At 34.7% G+C, this 25273-nt stretch overlaps 1 protein-coding gene across 1 annotated transcript in view; it reads right to left on the bottom strand.

The window, feature by feature from the left end:
* LOC140135411 (probable G-protein coupled receptor CG31760) overlaps positions 1–25273 on the bottom strand; it is a 195972-nt gene that overhangs the window by 104441 nt on the left and 66258 nt on the right. Inside the window, exon 2 of the mRNA XM_072156902.1 lies at positions 13810–13996. Within this exon, the coding sequence (XP_072013003.1) occupies positions 13810–13996 (187 nt within the window). The remainder of the gene's footprint in view (positions 1–13809; positions 13997–25273) is intronic.

Here is a 25273-nt window from a genome sequence, read left to right as displayed (position 1 = left end):
TAAATATAACCGAAGTACACTGATAAATATGTATTGCGGTTGATAGACAATAGCCGCAATATATAATATCAACTAGGGCCAAACACCTTTAACTATACTGACGTGTTTACCTCATTTGTCTTAATTCTAATTCAGAATATTGTCAACGCTACCAGAATTATTTTTAAATCATCATAACCATATGTTGCCCGCAGGTAAACACACCTTAGCCCGGATATGTTCCTAAAGACACCATACTTTGAGCTGATGTTGCATACTTCAGTCGATAGCGATAATTGATTGAATTTTGTCCAATAAGAAAAGACGTTTCATATTACTTTGGATGGAACAATGCTGGGTTTGTTTGTTCCAAGTCTAAAGGATGGTCACAGTAATGTAGCAGGTCTCTCAACAAGAACACTCTTTTCACACCGAATGCAATGGATATTGTTCAAGCGTTATGGTATTGCTCTGCAAAACCTTAGAGGTTACAGGTTAGAGGTTAGAGGTCAACAAATATAAAACAGATACTCGGTATATTTGTACTTAATGACGTAATGTGTATTTGATTATTCATATAAGGTCATATATATAAAAAGACCTGGAGGTTTTAATGATTTGTTTATTCGTTGCAGTAAACATGGTCGTGGAAAAATTACATTAGCGTAAATAATTGACGAATAATGTTTGTAAACTTTGAGTTTTATGCATAAAGTTTATGTATGCTTTTGCTTTAATTAACTACATAATATCAAATTATAATAATAACTAGTCGCCGTAGTTATTTATATAAATTACATGTACGAGTTTCTACTTAGGTGGTTATAGCGGCAATGAGTGTATTAATGGCGTAACAATATCGCGACGTTTTATCCCTCTGATGACGAGCAAAGGTTGTTTTTGATTATTTTATCGTTATTACATTTTAGGTTAATCACCAATGTCGTTATATTGAAGAGAATTTATTTATTTGCGGAAGTCTGTAAAACGTTTTGACATATTTGTGCTATGGCATGCCATACTGTTTCAGCCATGCTCGTGTTGAAATACACTTTTGTGAGTTGTCCAGTTGTCCAACTTGCGTTCTATTAATCTACGCTTAATAAGAACACAAAGGATGGTAATGAAATTTGATATAAAGGAAAGGATGGATACGAAAAATGATGGTAGAACGGCCATTACTTACAGTCTATTATTGTTGATGTCAAATTAGTTTTAACACGAAGGCTGAGAACAATAGTTAATTGTGCACATGTAAACAAATACAAATGTTGGTGATGTAACATGCATTATACCTAATTGTACTGGCACGCTCCGGTAATTATTTCCCTCACGCCACTGAGGTTCTCTAAAATCGTTTTCTTTAACAAGGTTGCTTACTTGGGCATAAACTTACTACATCACTCAATATATTAAACTGCATCAGATATCTATCATTTTTCGAATAAAAGAAAAGAAATGTCAAAAATATTCTTTCATTATTCTTGTGTAGCATGATTGTCGGACAAATCAGGATTTATATTCTGTGTGATTTTTAGTTTTAGAGTGATAGTTAATTTACTGGGCATGCCAAAATTTACCCGGTCCAAGTTCTATACATTGAACTAGGTAATACACGAGGTATTGATCACACCACGCTAAGTATAGGGAAAAGTGGACCAACTCGGATTGTCTCTACTTAAGGTAAATCACAAAATGGTAATGCTAAAATGAGATGGGATAAAAGCCATTGTAAACAATAAATATTCTGACATGAATTGGGTAAACAAAGAAATAACAAGACACTTTGGATTGTAACACATGTTTGGGACGGGACACCCGCTGTAGGGTGAAGAGAGGCAGCGAGACATTATTGAGTCATAATTTCATTTTGATGTATTTGGATGTGGTGATGAGGATGGTGTGTGCAGTTCGAAGCTGGGGTTCTAGGACACCACTCCTCTTAAGGGTTGACTAAGTATTGGTGGTCGAGGCTACCAAAAACATAGATTTTCATTGTCTAAATCAATATATTATTGAAAAATAACACCTTGATGTTTTGCAGAAGTTCAGTCTACAAATCATATACTTTGAAAACTTGCTTGGTTTGTTGGTGTTAAAAGTTATGTACGTTTTACGAAGGTGATGTGGTTTCAACCCTCTTTACAACATAAATCAAGAACCACAGGACCTATAAAAATATATCTGTAATATCTGAACCTTTCTACACGCTCGCTATGAAATGATCGATGTCAAAGCTCACTACCATTTGCAGGATGTTACGAACCACCAAATCGCAACAGTTGAAAATAGTTACTAACCTTAAGCAAGTAAGTAAAGCACATGGATTGTGTGCTGAATGTGGTATTTGTGTTGTGTTTGTGTGGAGGTGGAGGGTGTGTGCCCGCGTAGAAGCATATATAGTTTGGAGGTATTTTGTTAACATTAAACACTCCTTCTTTCGTTTGTGATCTACATTGTGCATTTTGTATTGTTATACATGTACTGTTTATAATTCATGTTCGCAAAACAGCACTGATTGTGTAAAGTACCTTTTTTCTACCAAGAAAATGCTGGTCTTGGAAAAGTACTAGTTTTCGTGGCAGAATATAACCGTTTTGCCAATTAATAGTCATAAAGATGTCCGACGTTAAACTTTTTGACAGGAAAAGTGCGTCCAACAGGAAAGTAAATGTAATCTGTATAAATATTTGTGAGGATTTTAGTGAATAGCTTGTCCTTTTCAATTCAAGGAATAATGGGAACAAACATCAGATCAAATCTTCAAAAGCAGAAACATGGTAAGTTCTATGCTCTATTTAAATTATCATTTGTATGGGATTTGAAAAACACCACGAATGCGCTGCAGCATTTTCTTTCATATCTGAGAGCAATAATCATTTGCTCGATATCATGAAGCGATATCATCTTGCTTCTTATACTTTTTCAACATGTGATGAAAAGGGGTTGTTTAAGAGGATCTAGTTTATGATAACATTTTGACAATATATAGCTGAAAGAAAAATGTCACAGGGAGATCAGCCAACCTACTTGTCACTCCTACTCAAAAGATCATCTGATGCCTTTTAACCATCTATACTACAATCTGGCTATGTACTTGCGATGAAATGCATAGGTAGCTTGTGATATTTATGTGTATATTAAAAAAGAGATTTCGTGAAATTATCCTTTACTCATTCAATTATAATTGACTTTACTTATTGTCTTATTACATTTGTAATTAGAGGATGAAACCCTTACAACTTATTTTAAAATTTGAACATAAAATGCTTCAAAAGGATTACTTTGTTTTAGAAAGGAAAAAACAATGATGAAATTTGATGAAGGTAGAAGTGAAGATTGTGTGCAGTGGATTATCGAGGTGCTAACATTGAGGCTATCGCATTACCTGTCCCCATTTCTATGGTGTTATATATGAGTTATAAGAGTTTATAATAATGATGAATTTATATATGACTATATGTCTAATCTTTTATTCAGGTTTATTGCCAATATAAGATGTCTAGCGAGCGAGTTTGCAACGAGGTACTCGTACTCGGCCCAGCTCAGATTTAGTGACAATGATTGAGCGGATATAGATAAATCTCTTTACTTGCAACTCATATGTCGTGGTAAAATAATATTGAACTTCTATCCAGGGCTTTATTAGTGATAATGTAGTATTAATGGGATCCACTAGAGAGCACAATGAATAATAAAGCAAAACAAATCTGGGGATGGCTTCTGCTATAGAAAATATTGTGTCTAAAATGTCTGTTCGTTCTGATATTACTCAAACAGGTAGTACAAATGCATAATTAACAATGTATAACATGTATAACAATTATTATGCACTACTCAATTCCATGTCCCCCTTCTACAGTTGTATACCGTCTTCAAAAATATATTTTGATTAATTTATATTCTTAAACACTTGAAAACGTTCCTGCAATCTTTTTGGTTCTTACCCGTGTGATATGACATGATATCACACTGGTCAGCGCATGCACATCGACGCGATACGCATACTCGCTATTTTAACCAATCGGAGGCGCATAGCAACAACGGGACTGATCGATTTTAAGCCTTAGGTAATTCCTTGCAAAATGTAGGATTTAATTTGATTAAAATTTATAATACTTATGATATTTTTTTATTTGAATTGAAGTGTTTAAGAATGAGAATAAAGGTATTGTTTTTAGCCACTGTCGTGCATCTATCGTCTCATATAACACGGGCGACAAAATTACTTAAAATAATGATGTCACTCGTTTTATATGAGACGATAGATGCACTCCAGCGGCTAAAAACAATACCTTTATTCTCTAAGTATTTCTTAGCTATGTATTTTTCTGAAGTGTCAAATAAGATTACAAATCTGTATAGCGTAAATAAAAATGAACACCGATTAATAGCATCGGTAGCAAAGTCTTACTGGTCAAACACCAATGACAGCTGGACTTGAGATACAATACACCTTTAAATTTATTAGTCCTGGACCTTGAAACGAACACAGTCTATGTTGTTCACTTCTCCTGTATTGCTGGTAGATTTGATATAATATGCTAAATTAAAGAAACCCGTTTCGTACAATCTTGCTTAAATATGATATTTGAAGCATCTCTAATATAATCAAGAATGATGACTAACAAGTATTTACAGAAGACTCGAATATCATTTGGTTTCGATCCTATATCATGTCATATGATAGTTCCATATGAACAAATAATGCATACTTTTAGCTACGGTGTGGCCTGAAATCGACGAGGACGATCCAGATATTTTCATTAATCAATTTCATTATGAGTTGCATATATCTGAATTTAAATAAACATATAATATGTTCATTGCAAGAACATCTGCTATTGCTCTTACCGACATTTGGAAAGACATAGGATTTTCTAGAGCAACCAAAATAAGCATCATCATGGATGCTCTGGTCTTTTTAATTGCTCTAAAACATGTGGTGCTGGCGAAAGATGCTGAGAATTTCATGGAAAGATCACAAAACAAATGAATTTATCAGAAGTCAACTTGGTGAGCATGTCAAATGTTCAGTGTGCCAGAAGATTGATCACAACAAATTGCAGTACTTTGGTCACATCTCAAGAAGAAATGGTGTCAACTTGGAGAAGATAACAGTTTAGGGTCAAGTTGAAGGTCTTCGCAGAAAAGGCAGACAGAAGCTCCATTGGACAGATGGAATCAAAGAATCCACTGGACTATCCCTTATGAATGCTTGCCGTCTTGCATTGGACAGGCAAAGTTGGAACAACATCATCAAAAGGGTCACAACGGGTCAGTCATGACCCATAGGACGCCGACAACGAGAATCTTTTCACCATTATTTTATGCTTCATATCTGCTTGGTAGTACGCGTTAGTCTTTTCTCAACATCGAAAACTTATGCCTTAAGCCATGGTAACTTTGGTATAGAAATATAATTATTAAATTATCTTGATTCGTATTGATCATTCGTTTTGATCAAAAACACCTTCATATATAATTTGCGAGAAGGGTAATAGATATTCGATAATCAAAGCTAACTTAAAAAAGAGCCTTTCGTATTGACTCCATTAACTTGAATATGATAACTACATCTGTTTCGAGTAATCGAAGTCATTAGACCATTCTTTAACAAGAGCAGATGAATTGACACCCACTTGAACAACTATAAGCAGAAAGGCTGGAGAAGAACCGGCTATACGTTGCTATACCCAAGCGGCTACTTTGTCCAAGCAAGATCAGAGATTGTTCTTATTGACACCTTCATCACAATGAGTGAGGAGTTCCACAGAGATATCATTCAATCTACGGGTCCTCTTCGCCCATAGCATTCGCTTTAGTTATAACTATATCCCTTGTGTGTATAATAGTCGTATTTGACACACTTCATACAGGGATGTTAATTGCTTAAAATGTAGCATTTATCATCGTAACCTGACCTCTATTTCTACTGAAATTTGAGTGACAATGATAAACTAAATGAAAGGACGCGTTTAGTTTATTAAACGAGCCTAGACTATTGCAGCTTTCATACAAAATCTAAACACCATACGCTATTTCAATAAAAAAAGTTGTCTTGTTTTGACAGGAACACGTTTCAAACATGCGTTTTATAAAAACAAATTGATTTATGGAAATGTAAGTATTAAAGGACATAGAGCAAAATACTTCGTTACTACTAACTGAAAGGTTAGCAAAATAGTGTAAGAGCTAACAATAGTCAGTCGTTTCCTTCTTCGAAATATCGGGACAACATCGACCGAAAATTGCTGACTTTCGTATTCGTTTAAGTACGTTCAGGCGAGTCAGATATTGAGTCGAATATTGAGACAAATATTAAGACCGTCCCCCATAGATTTCCATAATAAACAGCCAAAAGAGCAAGTGGGATTTCTTTAGGACATTGTGCAAAGTTTCCATACTGTTTTCTAAGCCTTTTCAAGCGTTTTATTTACCAAAAAAATTCTTGTCCCTCCCCTTTAAAATGTCGTGCCCTGCCAAGACTTTCTATATAGCTCGCTCTGTTTTTTCCGGCGGAAAAGAGCGACATATAATTATTGCACAACCTTTAAGACCAAAAATAGTGTGAAATGGAAAGTGCGAAATTAATCACACATTCTCGTCCACATCTGTTCTGGTTAATTCATTTTGAAAGCGAGTCAGCGAGACAATTTTGAATATTGCGTAATATTGTGTTGTAGCGCCTTCTGTCAGTGTGAAGTCACATGCCGGACATGACAACATTCAATTATACATACCATGGGGTTAACAAGTAAATTGATATAATTATTCCGATCAATTAGATGTCAGCATGACAAAAAGCTTACTTTGCTTTATATAAATGTAAACGACTTCGTAAAATTGCTCCCCTGAATTGCACCCAAACCAAGTAATAACTAATTACACATAGAAATGCTTCTTCTTCGTCTATACCTGATATGTCTGAGATGTTTTAAAGTGTTTAGCATGGCGAAATGTTATTCTACATGTCAATATATGCTTACGGCTCGTACTCAGAACTATTGCGGGTGCGAACTAAAATAGTATGAAGTTGTTAGTCTCTGATCCAAGCAAAGTTATAAAAGTTATTGTTCGAGCAGTTGCTCGTTATGAATAAATTCAGCGAGGTAAATTTCAGCACTCACAACAAGATCCCTATTTTGACATCTTTCTCAGAAATCTTGTCTTGATGTGCTTCAACACTTTGTATGTCCTCAGGCAAGTGAAATAGGATATGGAGAAAGAGCGAATTTTCGATTATTTAAGGTGCATAGGAAACGTCACTCAATTTCATCTCGCTTGTAATTGTTCCCTTTTTTACTATGCACCACGGGCCATTGTTTGAATACGTATTTCATAGGTATTGTTGACATGCTTAGAACCCCTAATAATCTATTTCAATTTCAAATTATCGTTTGCTGTTTATGATCACAATGATTGTTTTCATGACGTCTTCCTTTATATAAAACCTTCTTGATAATTATTGCATAACCCCAAGTGCGAAATCAATCACACATTCTCGTCCACATCTGCCCTGGTTAATTCATTTTAAAAGCGAGTCAGCGGGACAATTTTGAATATTGCGTAATATTTTGTTGTAGCAGCTTCTGTCAGTGTGAAGTCATATACCGGTCATGACAACATTCAATTATACATACCATGGGGTTAACAAGTAAATTGATATAATTATTCCGATCAATTAGATGCCAGCATGACAAAAACACACTTTATATAAATGTAAACGACTTCGTAAGAAGCTCCCCTGAATTGCACCCAAACCAAGTGATAACTAATTACACACAGAAATGCTGCTTCTTCGTCTATACCTGATATGTCTGAGATGTTTTAAAGTGTTTAGCATGGCGAAATGTCATTCTACATGTCAATATATGCTTACGGCCCGTACTCAGAACTATTACGGGTGCGAACTAGTATGAAGTTGTTAGTCTCTGATCCAAGCAAACAAAAAGTTATTGTTCGAGAGGTTGCTCGTTATGAATAAATTCAGCGAATTTTAGCAATCACAAGATCCCCATTTTGACATCTTTCTCTGAAATCTTGTTTTGTATGCCTTCAGGGAAATGAAATAGGATATGGAGAAAGAGCGAATTTTCGATTATTTAAGGTGCATAGGAAACGTCACTCAATTTCATCTCACTTGTAGTTGTTCCTTTTTTTATTGTACACCGCGGGCTATCTTTTGAATACGCATTTCAGAGCCCTTAATAATCTATTTCAGTTTTAAATTATCATTTGTTGTATACCGTATGATCAAACTGAATACTGTATTAATGGCCTTTCCTGCCTTCATCTTGGCTTTCATCAAGCTTAAAAAGGCCATAGCATTTTCGCATGTTTGTAAAAAAGCCACAGCAGTTTTGCATGTTTGTTTTCTTATTTTCAATATTTAAGAAATTGGTTACGATAACCGAATAGGATCTCAAACATTCTCATGTGTAAGAAAATTATTTAATGTTCACAGTTTTTAATGACATTTTAACTGTGACAATGGGCGTTTTAATTTTTTTAAACTTTGCCTGATTTTAGTCAAAGACTTGAAGTCTTTAAATTATTATGTAAGCAATACACATTATAAACTATATATAGGCTACGTAGTGACTGGACTGAGCCCTCTGATTCTTTTTGTAGGTATTATTTTTAACGTTGGGAATTGAAGAACTAAAAGGATGATAATGAAATCTGATATAAAAGTAAGGGTGGATACTAACATCATATTACTAATGTCAAATTAGTTACAACAATAAGGCTGAAAACAATGCTTAGTTGTCTACATTATAAAACAAATCCACAGATTAGTGATGGGACGCGCATTATACCTATATCGTACAGGTACGTTCCGGTAATTATTTCCATCACGCTACTGAAATTCACTAAAATCGGTTTTGTTTTAAACATTGTTTCACATGTGGTTTCCAACATAAAAGTCTACGTTTTTACCCGGCGTTTCTACTCTTCTCTCGTATTTTACTGAGTCATGAAGCTGGTAGATTTGATATAATATGCTAAATTTAAAAACAAATCTTGCTTAAAATGTCATCTCTAATATAATCTAGAATAATGACAAACAACTATTTATAAAAGATCTTTGCTCTAATATTATTTGGCTTATAGCTGGTCTTATATTATGTCGTATTATAGTTCCATTACATAAAAATAAATTCATAATTACTTTTCAGATTTACTGTGAGGCCTGAAACCGATGACGGATGATCCAGACATTTCCATTAATCAATTTCATAATATATTATAATGACTTTTTCAATTCATTATTTTGTGTTTCATATCGGATTGGTAGATCGCGTTAGTCTTTTCTCAACCTCAAAAACCAATGCCTCAAGGCATGTAGATGGTCTCGGAAGGGTATTATTAAATTATCTCTATTCACATTCATAAAATACGCCTTTAGAATACGCGACAATGTGAGAAGCGGTATAGATATTCAATAATTCAATCTACGTTTCATGCTGACTCCATTAACTTGGAAATTACAAATATTTCTGTTTCCGTCCAATGTAGACTGCTAATAGTGTGTATACAGGAGACGTATTGGTCAAGTTCATACTCGTTATATGCGTTGACTTTAAATACACATTGAAAATGTTGCATTACAGCTTTGGAAGTGCTAGATATTGGTCGCCATGTTTAATTCCAATATAACTAACATAAAGGCATCGTAAATGCAGCGAATTTTCAGCACCCCATACCTACCGAAGCTAGATATTGGTCGCCATGTTTAATTCCAATATAACTAACATAAAGGCATCGTAAATGCAGCGAATTTTCAGCACCCCCATACCTACCCGAAGTTAGATATTGGTCGCCATGTTTAATTCCAATATAACTAACATAAAGGCATCGTAAATGCAGCGAATTTTCAGCACCCCCATACCTACCCGAAGCTAGATATTGGTCGCCATGTTTAATTCCAATATAACTAACATAAGGCATCGTAAATGGAGCGAATTTTCAGCACCCCCATACCTACCCGAAGCTAGATATTGGTCACCATGTTTGATTCCAATATAACTAACATAAAGGTATCGTAAATGCAGCAAATTTTCAGTACTCTATAGCTACCCGAAATAAAAGGTATCTATGAAAACCCCGCGAAATGAGAAAATAATACATCGCCATGTTAATAGTTATAATATTCCTTTTCAGGCTTGTTTACTATAAAAACGGATTTTCCGAGGCAAACAATAAAGACAGTCTATTGTGAATTTGAAAAGTTAATCAAAGCTAATTGACATGTTTTTTAAAAAGAGCATATGAATTGACACCCACTTAAATTGTAAGTAGAAATGCTGGAGAAGCTATATGTCGAGTAGACACTAGGATCCAAAACATTCTCGTTTATTAGTGCACAGTTCTTTAACCCCAATACATTTGTACATTCATTGAATGACCTTTGAAAATTTGGGTACAAAAACCCATACTCTGCAACTTGAAGTCAATTTTTTTACTATGATTGTTTAATTGAGGTTATTGAACTACGCCACTGGGATGAGGCCATTGTGGTCCATAGTGAGAAGATCAGTTGTTATACCCAAGTGGCTACTTTGTCCAAGCAAAACCAGAGCACTGGAATCAAGTCAGAGATTGTTCTATATATTGTCACGTTCATCGCAATAACTGTGAGGAGTTCCACAGAGATATCATTCAATATAACGCTTCTTCTTGCCCATTTTGACCATTAATTATTATTTTTTAATCATAAGTTTTCCTCTGTGCTTATAGTCGCACTTGACACACTTCCAACAGTGATGTTAATGTTTCATTTATCACACCACTGTCCGCTAATCATTGTATCTTGGTAATTGCTCTCTATTTTGGTATATTTCTACTAACAAATTAGCGGTAATGCTAAACTAATACAATGAAAGCACAAGTTTGTTAAACAAGCCTGGACTAATGCATTATTCATAAAATTAATAAAAACACGATTTCTAGCATAAACATTGACTTGTATACCAATGAACATTAAAGAAAACCATGATGCGAAACAGCACATATTTTATGTTCTTTATTTTTAACGAGTTATATTTGCCTATATCTCAAATCGAGATGGATACATCGTTTTTTGCATCCGAACTCTTCATAGCCTAGACGTTTCCTTATAAATGTTGACTTGTTTGACAGGAATATGTACAAAACATGCATTTTATAAGAACTACTAATGTAAATATAAGTATTAAGGACAGAAAGCAAAAAATACTTTCTTACTGAAAGGTTATCAAAAGTAAAGCTGGTTACAGGCGATTTTTCATGTTTAAGAGCTACAAATGGTTATGTACAACATCTTTTTGGTCCTATAGCGCTATCGGTACTCGAATAAGCATCGATGGCACTTTTTTTTTATCCTACCCTGAACATTTGTAAAGTACATTTGGTACCGATACAGTTTGTCCACTCTGAAGTACAAAGTGACAACGCGCGCGAATACAGCGGGTAAACAGTGCGCAGTGCTGCGTCTCTGCTGCAGGTATGTGTGCCTTCAAAGTCGGCACAATGTGTGCGTCCGCATCGGTACTTTGTTCTTCAGAGTAGATTGACTATATTTCTATAGGACCAAATTCGATGTGGTACCTTTTTTTTTTTTTGCATATGAGGTATTCAAGGCTCTCTTGGTCCGAAAGTATGTCACTCCTTGGTTCAAATTTATCGGGACAACATCGACCGAAATTGCGATCTTCCTTTAAGTCTGTTAAGATCTAGAAAGTGTGAAATTGACTATAGGCAAAAGATGTGTGAATATTCACAGTTCTTTTGAATTCAATTTATTTTGAGAGCGAGTAAGCCGCACCTAGTAGAGAATGTCAGTGTGACTTCACATGTCGGTAATGACAACATTCCATACATTCACACCACTGTGAGCAGGTGTTGATTGTATATCAAACTATTTTGATCACCTAAATGCCAACTTAGATCTCAATAAGGCTTATGTATAAGACTTTGTAAACTCTGCTCCCCCGATTTACACATAAGCAACTAATTGCATACAGAACTGCTTAATTTTTGCCTACTTTAACGTGATATGTCTGCGGTGCTTTAAAGTGTTTCACATGGCGAATGATTTTCTATATGTCAATATATACCTACGGCCCGTACTCGGAACTATATACGGGTGCGATCTAGTATGAAGTTGTTAGTCTCTGATCCAAGCAAAAACGTTCTAAAAATACAGTACACACGCAGTATTCAGGCGATTGCTCGTTATGAATAAATTCAGCGAGGTAAATTTCAGTACTCACAAGATCCCTATTTTGACATCTTTCTCCGAAATCTTGTCTTGATGTGCTTCAACACGTTGTATGCCCTCAGGGAAGTGAAATAGGATATGGAGAAAGACCGTATTTTCGATTATTTAAGGTGCATAGGAAACGTCACTCAATTTCATCTCGCTTGTAATTGTTCCTTTTTTTATTGTACACCGCGGGCTATCTTTTGAATACGTATTTCATGGGTATTGTTGACAGGCTCAGAGCCCGTAATAATCTATTTCAATTTTAGATTATCATTTGTTGTATACCGTATGATCACACTGAATACTTTATTTATGACCTTTACTAACTTACCTTCATCTAGGCTTTCATCAAGCGTAAAAAAGCCATAGCACTTTCGAATGTTAGTAAAAAAGCCACAGCAGTTTTGCATGTTTGTTTTCTTATGTTCAATATTTAAGAAATTGGTTACGGTAACCGAATAGGATCTCAAACATTCCCATGTGTAAGGAAACAATTTATTGTTCACAGTTTTAATGACATTTTTACTATGACATTGGGCGTTTTACATTTTTTAAATTTTGCCTGATTTTAGACTTGAAAGTCTTGAAATTATTATGTAAACAATGCGTAAACTATTATACGTAGTGACTGGTCTGAGCCCTCGGATTCTTTTTGTGTTGGGAATTGTTGACGAACTTTAGAAAATTCATTACAGCTGATGATGTTGATGTAACTTTCTACGTAAATACGTCCACTTAATCATGAAAATTTCACTATATTTGTATTTGTGAGAAACAAAGAAAGTAATGAAAACTGAAAAGTTGCCCTTTGAAGCACTGACGGTGAAAACACATTTGGATTGAGAGCTTGAGATATAATCTTATAACGAGGAAAATGGCTTGTTGCGTAAATTTAGCTTCGAAACAGTACCATTCATTTATATAACGGTTTAATAACAGTTTCATTTGTACAATATTTTTAGTCTTATTTTAAAATTAAGATCACCAATTGTGACGTGCCATGTCAAAAGGAGATACTTTTGGGCAGGTTATTAATTTTAAGATTTTGACATAATATGGAGATATTTTGCTCCACAACGCCGTTTTCCCCAATGAAATCGGACATTCCTAAGCGAAGATATTGAGTTCGTAAGTTATGGTATTATAAAAAATTGAGAAATCGGCCTTTAAAAATATTATTGAAAATGTTGAGAGTAGGAATAACATTTAAAAATGTCTCAAAATACAAGTTGCCAGTTATATTCAAATCTGAAACTATCAGACAATATTTTAAATATTAATAGCATTACAAATTCGCAACAAACACAAATTGTGAAAAAATTCACCCGGGGAGATTTTTGGCTATTTCTTCATTTACGATCCTGCCCAAAAGTGTCTCCTCTTGACATGGGGACGTGAAAATTTGTCTTGTCTAAAATGAACTTATATAAGAGACCATATGAAAATAGTTTTTTCACGAATAAACTATGATTGAAAAAAAGATCATTATCAAAGTCATTATTACATTCACCATGTTCGTCGGAGTAAGATCGTAACGATAACAGAACAAATCTGACAAGCTTTTATATAGTAAAACTTACTTGAAATAAAAACTGCCATTGTCATGTCTCCCAAAAAATGGAACCGTATAGGTCATCATCCAAATATTTCCACCCCCGCAATCAAAATATGGAGCACTCCAGTGTCCATCTTCTTGTCTTACTAGTATGGTTTGGTCTATTTCTTCAAAGCCGTGAGCAGATCCATTATATCGATGGGTGAAAGTGTCTGTGGTAAGATAAAAGGAAATAAAAAAAATCGAAAATGACTTGTGATTGTTGTTGTACCGAATCGCCTTGTAGGTATATGATATATAAACGTTCAAATACGGATAGCGCTTGAGGGAGAGAAGAGATCGAAAGAATGACACCACGCTGGACGTGATGGCTCCTGAGTATGACAGAGAAGAAGGGGGAAAAGTCAGGATTCCTCAGGGAAATTACGAACAGCACATCGAGATGCACTTTAATCATTCAGTAAAAGCTTTAGGGGGAAAAGTCAATGTTATTGATAAAATTGAACATGCTGGAAATACTTAGGCAGTTTAACACTGTCCATTTTTTTCAATAGAAATCTTAAGTCTCTGCCTTGAGGGACGTTTAGTGTAGATCGGTGAGCTGCACGTTTTTACATAAACAATTTTTACTTATTTTTCTTTATATTGTTGTTCACAAAGAAATATAGATTATAGTCTAATCTCAAGTTGAGAGTAACTCCATGTTGGATTTCGCAGTGGTATATTCGAATCAGTGTGTCTACACGGTTGCGTATAGAGACAAATAACCCTTCTACGCGTTTGGATCCACCCCGTGGGATTAGGCTATCGCGCGCGATTCGAATCTTCCACATGGTGTTACTCTCAGCTTGAGACGAGACAAACTATAGAAGAATATTTCTTCAACAGAAATAAAACGTATATGACAAACATGAAAAAAGATATTCAGATAAGTGATGTATGAAAAACGTCAAAATCTCATTATCAATATTCACGTTTTTCAAGAGCATAAGAGATAATGTGAAATAGACGCAGAAGGAGATAGCAAGCATATGCAATCCAAGTTGTTTTTAGTCTCTCTGTATTGTCAAGGGCACTTACTATTCGTAGCAATGTCACGTAAGATAAATTGAATTGACTAATGTTATCCGGCGAAGTCAATTTTGATATTGGTAATAGAATGTTACTGATGCAGCATTCGTGACATATTCTTCTCTACTTGACTGTGTCTTTGTCTCTCTGAATTTAGAGCAGCTTGGAGCTAAGCCTCTGTCTAAGCGTATTAAACCAGATTCATATACATAAATGTGTTACTGTATATCTTTTGTCTATAGATTGAATAGAGATTGCTGATGCCGGTATATTCTATATAATTTTAAGAATTGTTTAGTAAATCATTCCGACTAAAAATAGATTTTATTTTAACACAATCAATGTACGCATTGAATGTGAGCCCACATGCAATATCTATCAATTCTCAACTACGGTTGCTGAACGTATTTCTATTACGCTTATGTAACATATCGTCATGCCCTGTGAGTCTGCTATTCTTTTTAAACAGTCGTCCGGATATTGCATTAAATCATGAAAGTGCTAGAATAAGCTTGGACCTGACCCGACAATAGAGTGAAATTACTTATGACCAACCTGTTTGTCATAAAAGCGCGGGAATATGTTCAAATATAAACACATGTAGACTACATATATGAGAAAGTTCAAAATGTGATTCTTACTATTCAAGTTGTTCATTACTATTCTAGTTGTGAGAGAGACAGACAGAGAGTGGCAGAAAGAGTGAACTAAATAATATCCCACCTGTTATTAATGTGTTTGTATTGTCAAGGGCAACTACTATTCGTAGCAATGTCACGTATGTAAAATTTAATTGACGAATGTTATCGGGCAAAGTCAATTTTGATATTGGTAACGGAATGATACTGTTGTAGCAATCAAGACATTCTTCTTTGCTTAACTCTTTCTTTGTCTCTCCGAATTTAGAGCAGCTTGGGGCTAATAAGCCTCTGTCTTAGCTTATTAAACCAGATTCACATATATAAGTGTGTTACTGTTTATCTTTTGTCTATAGATTTAGAATGGAGATAGCTGATGCTGGTGGGTTCTATATAAATATAAGAATTGTTTAGTAAATCAATAGGATTAAAAAGGGATTTTATTATAAGATAAGCAACATATGCTTCTGTCCTGTGAGTCTGCTATTTTTTTAAACAGTCGTCCGGATATTGAAATAAATCACGAGAGTGCTAAACTTAGCTTGGATCTGACGCGACAATGGAGTGAAATTACTTATGACCAACCTGTTTGCCAAAAAAGCGCGGGAACATGTTCAAATACGCTGTTATTAATGTGTTTGTACTGTTCGTAGCAATGTCATGTATGTAAAATTTAATTGACAAATGTTATCGGGCAAAGTCAATTTTGATATTGGTAACAGAATGATACTGTTGTAGACATTCTTCTTTACTTGACTGTTTCTTTGTCTCTCCGAATTTAGAGCAGCTTGGGGCTAAGCCTCTGTCTTAGCTTATTAAACCAGATTCACATACGTAAGTGTATTCTTTTGTCTATAGATTTAGAATAGAGATAGCTGATGCTTAGCTGGTATATTCTTTATATCAGAATATTTTAGTAAAGCAATCCGATTAAAAAGGGATTTTCTTTTAACACTAGCAACATACACATTGTAAGTGATCCCGCATATGTGATATCTATACATTCGATTCATAGTCGGTTGCCAACATTAATAACTTACTCATTGTAAGTGTTGCCATGTGTAGCTGCCATGTGTAGATGTGTACAATATACTATGTGTAAATTAACAAATGTTCACCGGGCAGCTATTGCACTTACCCACTTCTGGCACTGAGCAGTCGACGTGCTCTTAACCATAGGTTGCTTTACTTTCTGTAACGCATATGTAACAATCAGTCAATTATGGCCTTTGAGTCTGTTACGTTTCTTTTTCAACAGTCTTCCGGATATTGAATTCAATCATGAAAGTGCTACACTTAGCTTGGACCTGATGCGACAGTAGAGTAAACCTACTTATGACCAACCGGTTCTGTTAACAGACACACACATTAGGGTTTTTTAAATATCATATTATAAAATGAAGTAATTTTGCCATGTGGGGTTAACTTTGGCAGGCCACATTTTACAAGTTCAACTTTGTTATAAACCTGTGAAAAGTTTCTTTTGAAAAGAAAGAATTTTGCTTGAAAGAAAATCAATTTATGATTTTTTGGATTGGTAAAAAGTTTACAAGCACTTTACCTGATAAGACACTAACAAACGAAATATCATATGACAAGCACAACATAGAATGTTGATTATATATTCATAATATAATTATTTTGTCATTATGTCTCCTTTGTTTCATCTTATCAATCAATCTGTTCTTATTGTCTTATGTTTTAGCCATTAGCTTCTTTAGCGTAATAGACTGCACTAAAAGCCATCCAAATTAGCTTCTAGAATAGAATTTCAAGTCAACATGCTCATACCAATTAAATTTGAATTTTGTACGAATAATATGCAATTTCTTATAAATATCATGGGCACAAACCTCATCACAGCGGTGAATACCCTTGCCTTTTAAAGGTGACGCGTAACATTAACAGCTCTTTTGACAGCCTGTGGGCATATTCTATGTAAAGATAAGAATTTGTTATGCAAATAGGTAGGTGCATCTTAATCTGTCAAGGAATCCAAATATTGCCCTCACTGTTCCGTAGACTACTGCAAACTACTGCCTTATCTGATTGGTTAATTACATAATTTATTGATAAACTTTAAATGTTGCTGATTGGCGCAATAAATCATAATACTAGTAGTCTTCTTATAACCAATCAGCAGGTAGTACTCATGGGGTGACATTTTTATTTTAAGAATCGCATGACACGTCTAGCTGAAAATATATTATTTACATTTGTTAGGGTCTTAACGACAAGAACAATTATATTACTTTCGCACTGATAATGTGAATTAAAAAAGATCGTTAACCTTTTAGAAACTGAACTACCTGTAAGCGTATAGAGGTTATCCACTTTACTCATGTGTGACTTCTAACAAAAGGCGCTGATTCCTGTAGTATTCCTCATTCAAACCAATTCAATGCACGACCTCGGAGTTACCTGCATGACTTTGGCGGGCTATTTTGAAGCAGTCATGGTTGCACATGTAGGTACTTCTTTTGAAAGTCCTGAACAAGGTATACAGGGTGTATCAAAATGATTGGTACCGAAGACTTCTCATTTTTTGCCGATTTTTTTACTATTTTTTTATGCCAGTTTGGGGTTAATTGTTTAAATATTTGTAATTATAGTAGTTTTATCTTCTCTAAGAAATTTAGATCATAAAGATACCACATTCTATTCAGAAGTTACATGATTCTAAAGGAAAGTAGGTGTTTTTACACTTTTCATCGTAACGCTGGATCAGTAGCGCACCATTTTCAAATTGTACTGCAAATACCTTGTGAGGATGATATGTTGAAAATCATGGAAATGTTTAATATTTTCCTTCCCTATTTCTTCATTTATAATATATATTAATGTAATAATCAATATTTATTGCTTGAGAGTAATATTATTGACTTGAATAATTTAGCTGGGGTGAAAGAAGTTTGTGTATCAACACCATCCAGGGCGGTAATTTAAATTGTATTTTTGAGATTACTAGTAGATGGTGTGGCAGAATGGCTAAGACTGTAGACACTGTAGATTAGTTTAGACCTGGTAAAAGTTATTGGAATGGCGCCACAGTATTCCACACTTCAGTGTGTATTCATAGTTACGAATCACTGGTCGAAGCTATGGAGAAGTGCAGAGAGGATTTATGAGACAGTTTCTTAGAGCAAGAGCGTATCCCATGCAAACATGCTATAGACCACTTGACATGTGACGTCATTGCCCGGCAGTATGCGCACGCATTATGGCACTTTCCATTGTTCTTTGCCCTGCAGTGTGCGTGCGCATCGTAGTTTGCTCAGGGCATGTGTATTTTAAATCTCCCACCATATTTCATATAGTACAAGAAAGCCATTGAACAGTGAAGCGGTTCGTTCGAGCATATCGAAAGACCAATCATTCGCCTTTGTTGATAAACATTGATGTCAAGTGGTCTATAACTTGCAATGCTTCAAAATTTGATATGGGCAGTTACAGAATGGACCCATCCCAGTTGTTAAGTTCTTTCAAGATAGGGCTTTACCCCACACTGCCAGAGTCGTAAGGCAGGGACTTCAGGAACTATCTGTCTAAAAGCATGTGTAAAGCAATTTTATGTTATGTATACTGAGGTGAGATATTGAAGAGTATGTATGCAATAAATGGTTCAAGCAGTGAACCTATTCATCTTGTGTTGTGTAAGTCAAACCATGATTACGTCGATCTTTGTTTAAGTGACAATAACTCCCAGATGCATCAGCCTATCAACTTCAGATTAATAGATCAATAAGTTAACATATGCCCTTTCTATTTATAGTACAAAAACTATATTAATTAGCAATTTTATATTTTTGATATATTTTTGAAAATGTCACATAGCCCGGTACCAATCATTTTGATACACCCTGTAGCAGTCGCAGATAGGATATGCAACTTATAGAACACGGATAACCTCTATTGTTTAAACAAAGGTAACCAGCCTATAGTGATTTTATATAGTTCTTACTCACTGAAACCAGTAGAACAAATTACTTGAAAACAAAATCAATTGAGTCAAGGGGAAGACCTCAATGCAGCTAGTTCCATTTGTTTGCTTATTTCTTTTCCATTTAATCGTTCATGAAAGCATTGCTCAAATTCTTTGTACGTAAACATCGAAGTAATTTTGAAGGTTGGCAAAAACAGATATCACAAATTTCGATGCGCAGTGTAAGAAGAAGTAGACATTTGTTCAAAAGTTTTATTTTCAACTCAAAGCACAATCTGTTCTTGCAAATTCGTTAATGGAAGAAAGGAGGTTGAGAGTCTTTTGCAACTGATTACTGACAGAACAAATTGATCAAACCTGCTGTGTGGTTTTTGCGCTGTTAGCTGCATACCAAGTTACCAACATATTGAGTCCCCGTAAAATCCATCACTTTACTCATTTCCATAATAAGGGCAGTTGCCAGGCACTTTTTATCTTTGTAAATAACTTCACTTCATTAATGTACCGAGTGTGCGGTACTGTTGAAGAATTTTGTGCCGCTCGGATTGGAATAAAACACTTAGAGGAATTCAACAAGCATCGATGTAAGGTACAAACAGGAAATTACACCTCGACAATTAAAATGCAATTACTAAATACATAAGTAACATAATGAGTAATTTTACAGAAACATTAATGACGATTAAAAAAGAAACATGTTTAAGAACAAAGTTAATAGTAACTAATATTTAACGAACAATTTATAATGCAAAAGCTCAAATTTGGAGGAGACTTGATTGTTTGTATAAACAGTTTCAACAAGAATTCAAGACAGCAAGATTTTGAATCGTAATCATTACATTGTTCTGAAGTGTCCACCTGCAAGAACCGGCACACTTGAACACTTAAAAAAGGTTCCCGAAAATTCAATACCCTTAACGATAATGATCACAGGCACTGCAGCCTGTTTAGAGAAACAAAAATGTTACTTCGAGAGGACAATAAAAGAACGCTTTTGGAAGCTTTTTTCCTACATGCAAGGCCGCATACCAGGGGTTACCCTACCTTGCTATATCGAAGCCATAATCAAATTCGTTGCTACGTACAACCGCACAAGAGTAATTAACCATAATTACAAGGAAAAACTACTCCGTTCTTAGGACAGATCTTTGTACCGATTGGCAAGTCAAGCTACCGTGAGGTAATACAGATTTCCCGCGTGAAGTGAGAACAGCACATGTACTGCTGTACGTACATATGGGAATTCCCATTAGAATTGCATTTTAAAGCGTTTTATATTTGTACGTCCATCGCGTCGTCTCCCAAAGGGCTTTTCGTCTTTTAACCAGGCGTGACAATATTGCTTACACTGAGTGCTTTGGCTGGAATAGGTGTAAATTTTGTACTTAAAAAGTACCCAGTATGCCAGCCGAGAGTAAAACGCAATTGAATTGAATTGACTGCACGGAGCTTGGATGGTGACAATACTGTAGTCAATATGTGGACGTTAAAGGGACGTTATTTTAACGATGTTCTCAAAATACACGGCCTCTTCTGTAATACAATCGAGTTATGCCCAAAAAACCTCGATAATACCAATCTTGTCAAATGCCATGGTTGAGTGGGGGGAAAAGGGAGCAAGAAGAAAAAGAAGAAAGGAGGTCCTTGGGAGAAACTTGAAGAAGGTCATGACTAAAAGCTAATGAGAATTTACCCGAGGCATTCGATGAATCGCTGTAAGGATTGCAACCTTATGCTTAATTCTTCTTATTATGTGGGTTGTATTAATGTATTTTTAAATCAAAGCTTCAGGTTTCAAACAAATCTATTGAAACATCCGATGTTGTTTGTTAGTAAGGGTAACGTGTTGCAAATCAATATGCGTATGGTTTCAAGTACTCAATGTTGCTGCTAATTTGTCTACTAGAATAATAAATAAATATTTTCTTTAACGTGTTTGTGATTAGGTTTAATGTAATTATGGGTACTAATAAACAATAGTAATGATATACTGATATTCTTTAATTGGTCGCCTGCGATTGTGCAAACGGTATTTCGAGTGAAAAAATTTGAGTAATGTATAGAAGTATACTTTGTATGCCTAAATTGTCTTAAAAAAGGAAACGTATAAAAAATCTGATCAAAACATCTCCATTGTGATTGTAAACATGAAAAGGATGTTTAATTGTTCAAGGGTAAGTAGTTTTCAAGTTTAACAATAGCAGTTGTCACAAATTTTACAACGAGTTCATACTCGTACAGTGTATTTGTTCAAAAGTTTTATTCCCCAACTTAGGGTGGTACTACCTCCCGATACATTTTTTGACTAATTTTGCATTTTTCTCTAAAAATAACTGCACGTTGGTAACAAAAGTTATGTATATTATCGGGCAACGAATCCATTTACTTCACTGAAATTTCAATGATGCAAGACAAGTGATTCATTATATATGTTAAGAAATGAGGTACATTCTAGCGGTAACTCTTTTCTTATCATAAATAACGTACCGCTTGTCTTGTGTCACTGAAATTCCAGTGTAGTAACTGGATTCCTTGCCCCTATAATATACATAACTTTTTTTACCAGTGTGTTATTATTTTTCGAGAAAAATGCAAGAATAGTCAAAAATATATCAAGGGGTGTAGTACAACCTTATTCTCGCAAATTCGTTAATTGAACTGATGCAACTGATTAATCACAGAAAGGATTGATCAAACTAGTTGTGTGGATTTTGCATTAAACTGCATGGCCGCATATTGATTCCCCGTAAAATCCATCACTTTACTCAACTTCATATAAATAAGGGCACTTGTCAGGCACTTTTCTATCCTTGTAAATAGCTTCATTTACATTAATGCACCGATTGTGAGGTAATGTTGAAGTATTTTATACCGCACGGATTGAAATAAAACTCCTAGAGGAATTCAACAAGCATCGAGGGAAGCTAGAAATAGGAAATTACACCTTGATAATGCAATTACCAATTACATGGTTACTAAGTAAAATATGTTAAATTTAGAGTAATGGGAGAAATATTAATGACAATTAAAAAACTATTTTAAGGACAAAGTTAATATACTGTATTATCTATATTTTAATAATAGTCACATTCAACAAAGCAAGATTTTAAATCGTGTTCATCACATTACTGAGAAAATATCAATAACCTTAGATTGTACTCTAGGGTATGTGATGGAACAACGCACAGGAAACGACATTGTGCTAATAATCGATATTACATTACAATAGTTTACTTTATAAAATCAAGCAACATGGAGATTTTCTGAATCGAGCATTCGAGCATTCTTTGAAATAACATACCACAAGTTTCAAATCATATGAATTGAATGCATTTCATTCTTTAATATTTTAGGTATGGGGGAAATTTTGTAACTGATATTTTGACACCGATCTTCAATACGACTGCTCGCCAAGGGTTATTTAACCTCGCCATTTAGAAGCGTCATTATGTTCAGCCGCATAAGTGTAATTAATAATTGTAACAAAAACTATTCCATTTATACAATTTTCAAAAGATCTTATTGAAATTGATCAAAACGCGTCGCCGTTATTTCATAATAATAGCGCTGCTGGTATTTTTTACTCTAATTTCGCTTGAAATGCATTTATATTAATTTTGCTTTGTGTCTTCATCGTTCACAACAACTAAGCAAAACAAGTTTAAGAAGCATTGACGATTTCTACCTTTCGAAAAAATTGTTTTGACACCCGTAATATAAACCCGCCTCGTAACCTTATACCAAAACCGTTCTACGCTACAATAATTACAACAAAAAAGGTTAAAAGAAAAAAAAAAATACACATTTTACGATGGTACATCAAACAAATATAATTTTGTCCGATGTTATTTATTCATTCTTACTGTAAATGTTATGAAATCAACTTAACTTTTGAGCGTAAGAGGTAGGAGAGTGCCAAGAGTGACCAACTATCATAATATAGCACAACGAACACATTTTTGTCAATAATTTTGCATTTATAGTATTTTGTTCATAATTTTTTAAAATTTTTATTTATTTATTTATTTATTTATATACCACGATTTATTTAGCGGTTATTCCAGAATATCATAATCAAATCACTTATTCTTCAATCGCATCCCTTGACATAGGTAAAGTCTGTACATTTTTCATAAATAGCCAAACAGCACTGGGATGAAAAGAGCGTACTTTGTCCACCTTATTCCGAGCTATTATACAGGTATGGCTAAACGTCCCCTCCGGTGGAAGGATCACTCTCGTTGCTCATTTAAACTCACCATTTAGAAGAGCTGAATTTTCGATTTAATCTATATAAATTCAGGTTTTTGTCAAGTCAATACCCCATCAAATGTGCTTGTATAATAGGACATTAATCTTAATATCTCACAAAATGAGGGTAGTCCGAGAAGTAATGGATGGCGTGAGAGTCCCAACTAGCTGTGAAGCATTAAGGTTAGACACTATTTTAAACTGTTGTGATTTGGTAGTTCACAGCATCTTGCGAATGGTTGTGAGCTTTGGCAAATATTGCATTGCTCATTTTATAGCGAGCGGGTAGAAGAATTAAAATATCACAGATATACATTTGAAGTCCTGTGGTTCTTGAGTTATGTTGTAAAGAGGGCTGAAACAACAACACTAAAAACGTACATAAAACATTAACAACATTAAATCAAGCAAGTTTTCACAGTATATGATTTGTAGAATGAACTTTTGCAAAACATTTTTTGACTGCTTCGAGCACCAATACATAGTCTACCCTTAAATCGAATAAGATCTAACATCTTTACCACTTTGTGATGATTAAACATCGTAATTATCTATATGTGAGATATCAATGTAGCATCCTTCACGCGTACTATGATTGCTTGATTGATTTACGAAGAAAGAATCGATTGAAGCTCTTGGTAGTAGCCAGGCGCGTCATGTTTAGTTGCCGACCTGCGCAGTACGACATTTTCTGTCAGAATTTCAGACGCGAATTTTTATCTCTGTCTTTCAGTATAATTCTCGTTACAATGAATACTGGCAATATTTCAAACGCAATAGGTTTATATGGCCTACCATAACAATAATCAAATCCATTCAAATCAAAATCTGCAAACAAAAATATAAGCAGGTAAAGCCAATCTATGAGCTCAACAGCTATCATTATTTCTTTAATATTATATTCTTTCCTCAACTTTTCGACATCAGTACGTAAAAAGTTTATTAATGTTATTGCTCTACGTATGACGTCATTTGTGTGAAGAAAATGGTGTTTTATGTGACGATTACCCGACCATCATTTTGGTTTTGGTCAGGCGGCGAGTGGCATGATGGTCGGAGAGAGCTGGCAAAACCGCTCGGCCGTATGGCATTTTCTATATACTCGGTTAGTTTTGTGGGGTTCATTATCGAACCCCAACGGTTGTAGCTTGTATTTATGTTATTTATTAACATAGGCCTATTTTGTTTGTGATATTTCAAGCGTTTTAAAAATTCAAAATAATCCCATTCAATTACACGGTTGACGATGGAAATTTACTGAATTTAGAGAATGCACGGTGCATACCACCTGGTTTTGGTCGATTAGATTTCTGTTCGTCAATGCCTATTTGGAAAGTAACGATTGACATATTCTATATATCAACGTAATGCAAACAATTTTGTTCCAATTTAAAGAGAGTTTAGGAAATATAGAAATGTACCGGTATACACCAGCGCGATGTCATTACTGTAAATATCATACATGATTGACGTAGAGAAATATCATATTTGAAACGATTGGGCTATATGATTGATTTTGTTGAAAGCTACTTTCTATTTTTATGTATATCAATCAGTGGATGTCATTAGTATATGAGTTTATGAAT

The sequence above is a fragment of the Amphiura filiformis genome, chromosome 16 (assembly GCF_039555335.1).
Source record: "Amphiura filiformis chromosome 16, Afil_fr2py, whole genome shotgun sequence".
NCBI lineage: Eukaryota > Metazoa > Echinodermata > Ophiuroidea > Amphilepidida > Amphiuridae > Amphiura > Amphiura filiformis.
This window is presented reverse-complemented; position numbering and strand designations above follow the sequence as displayed.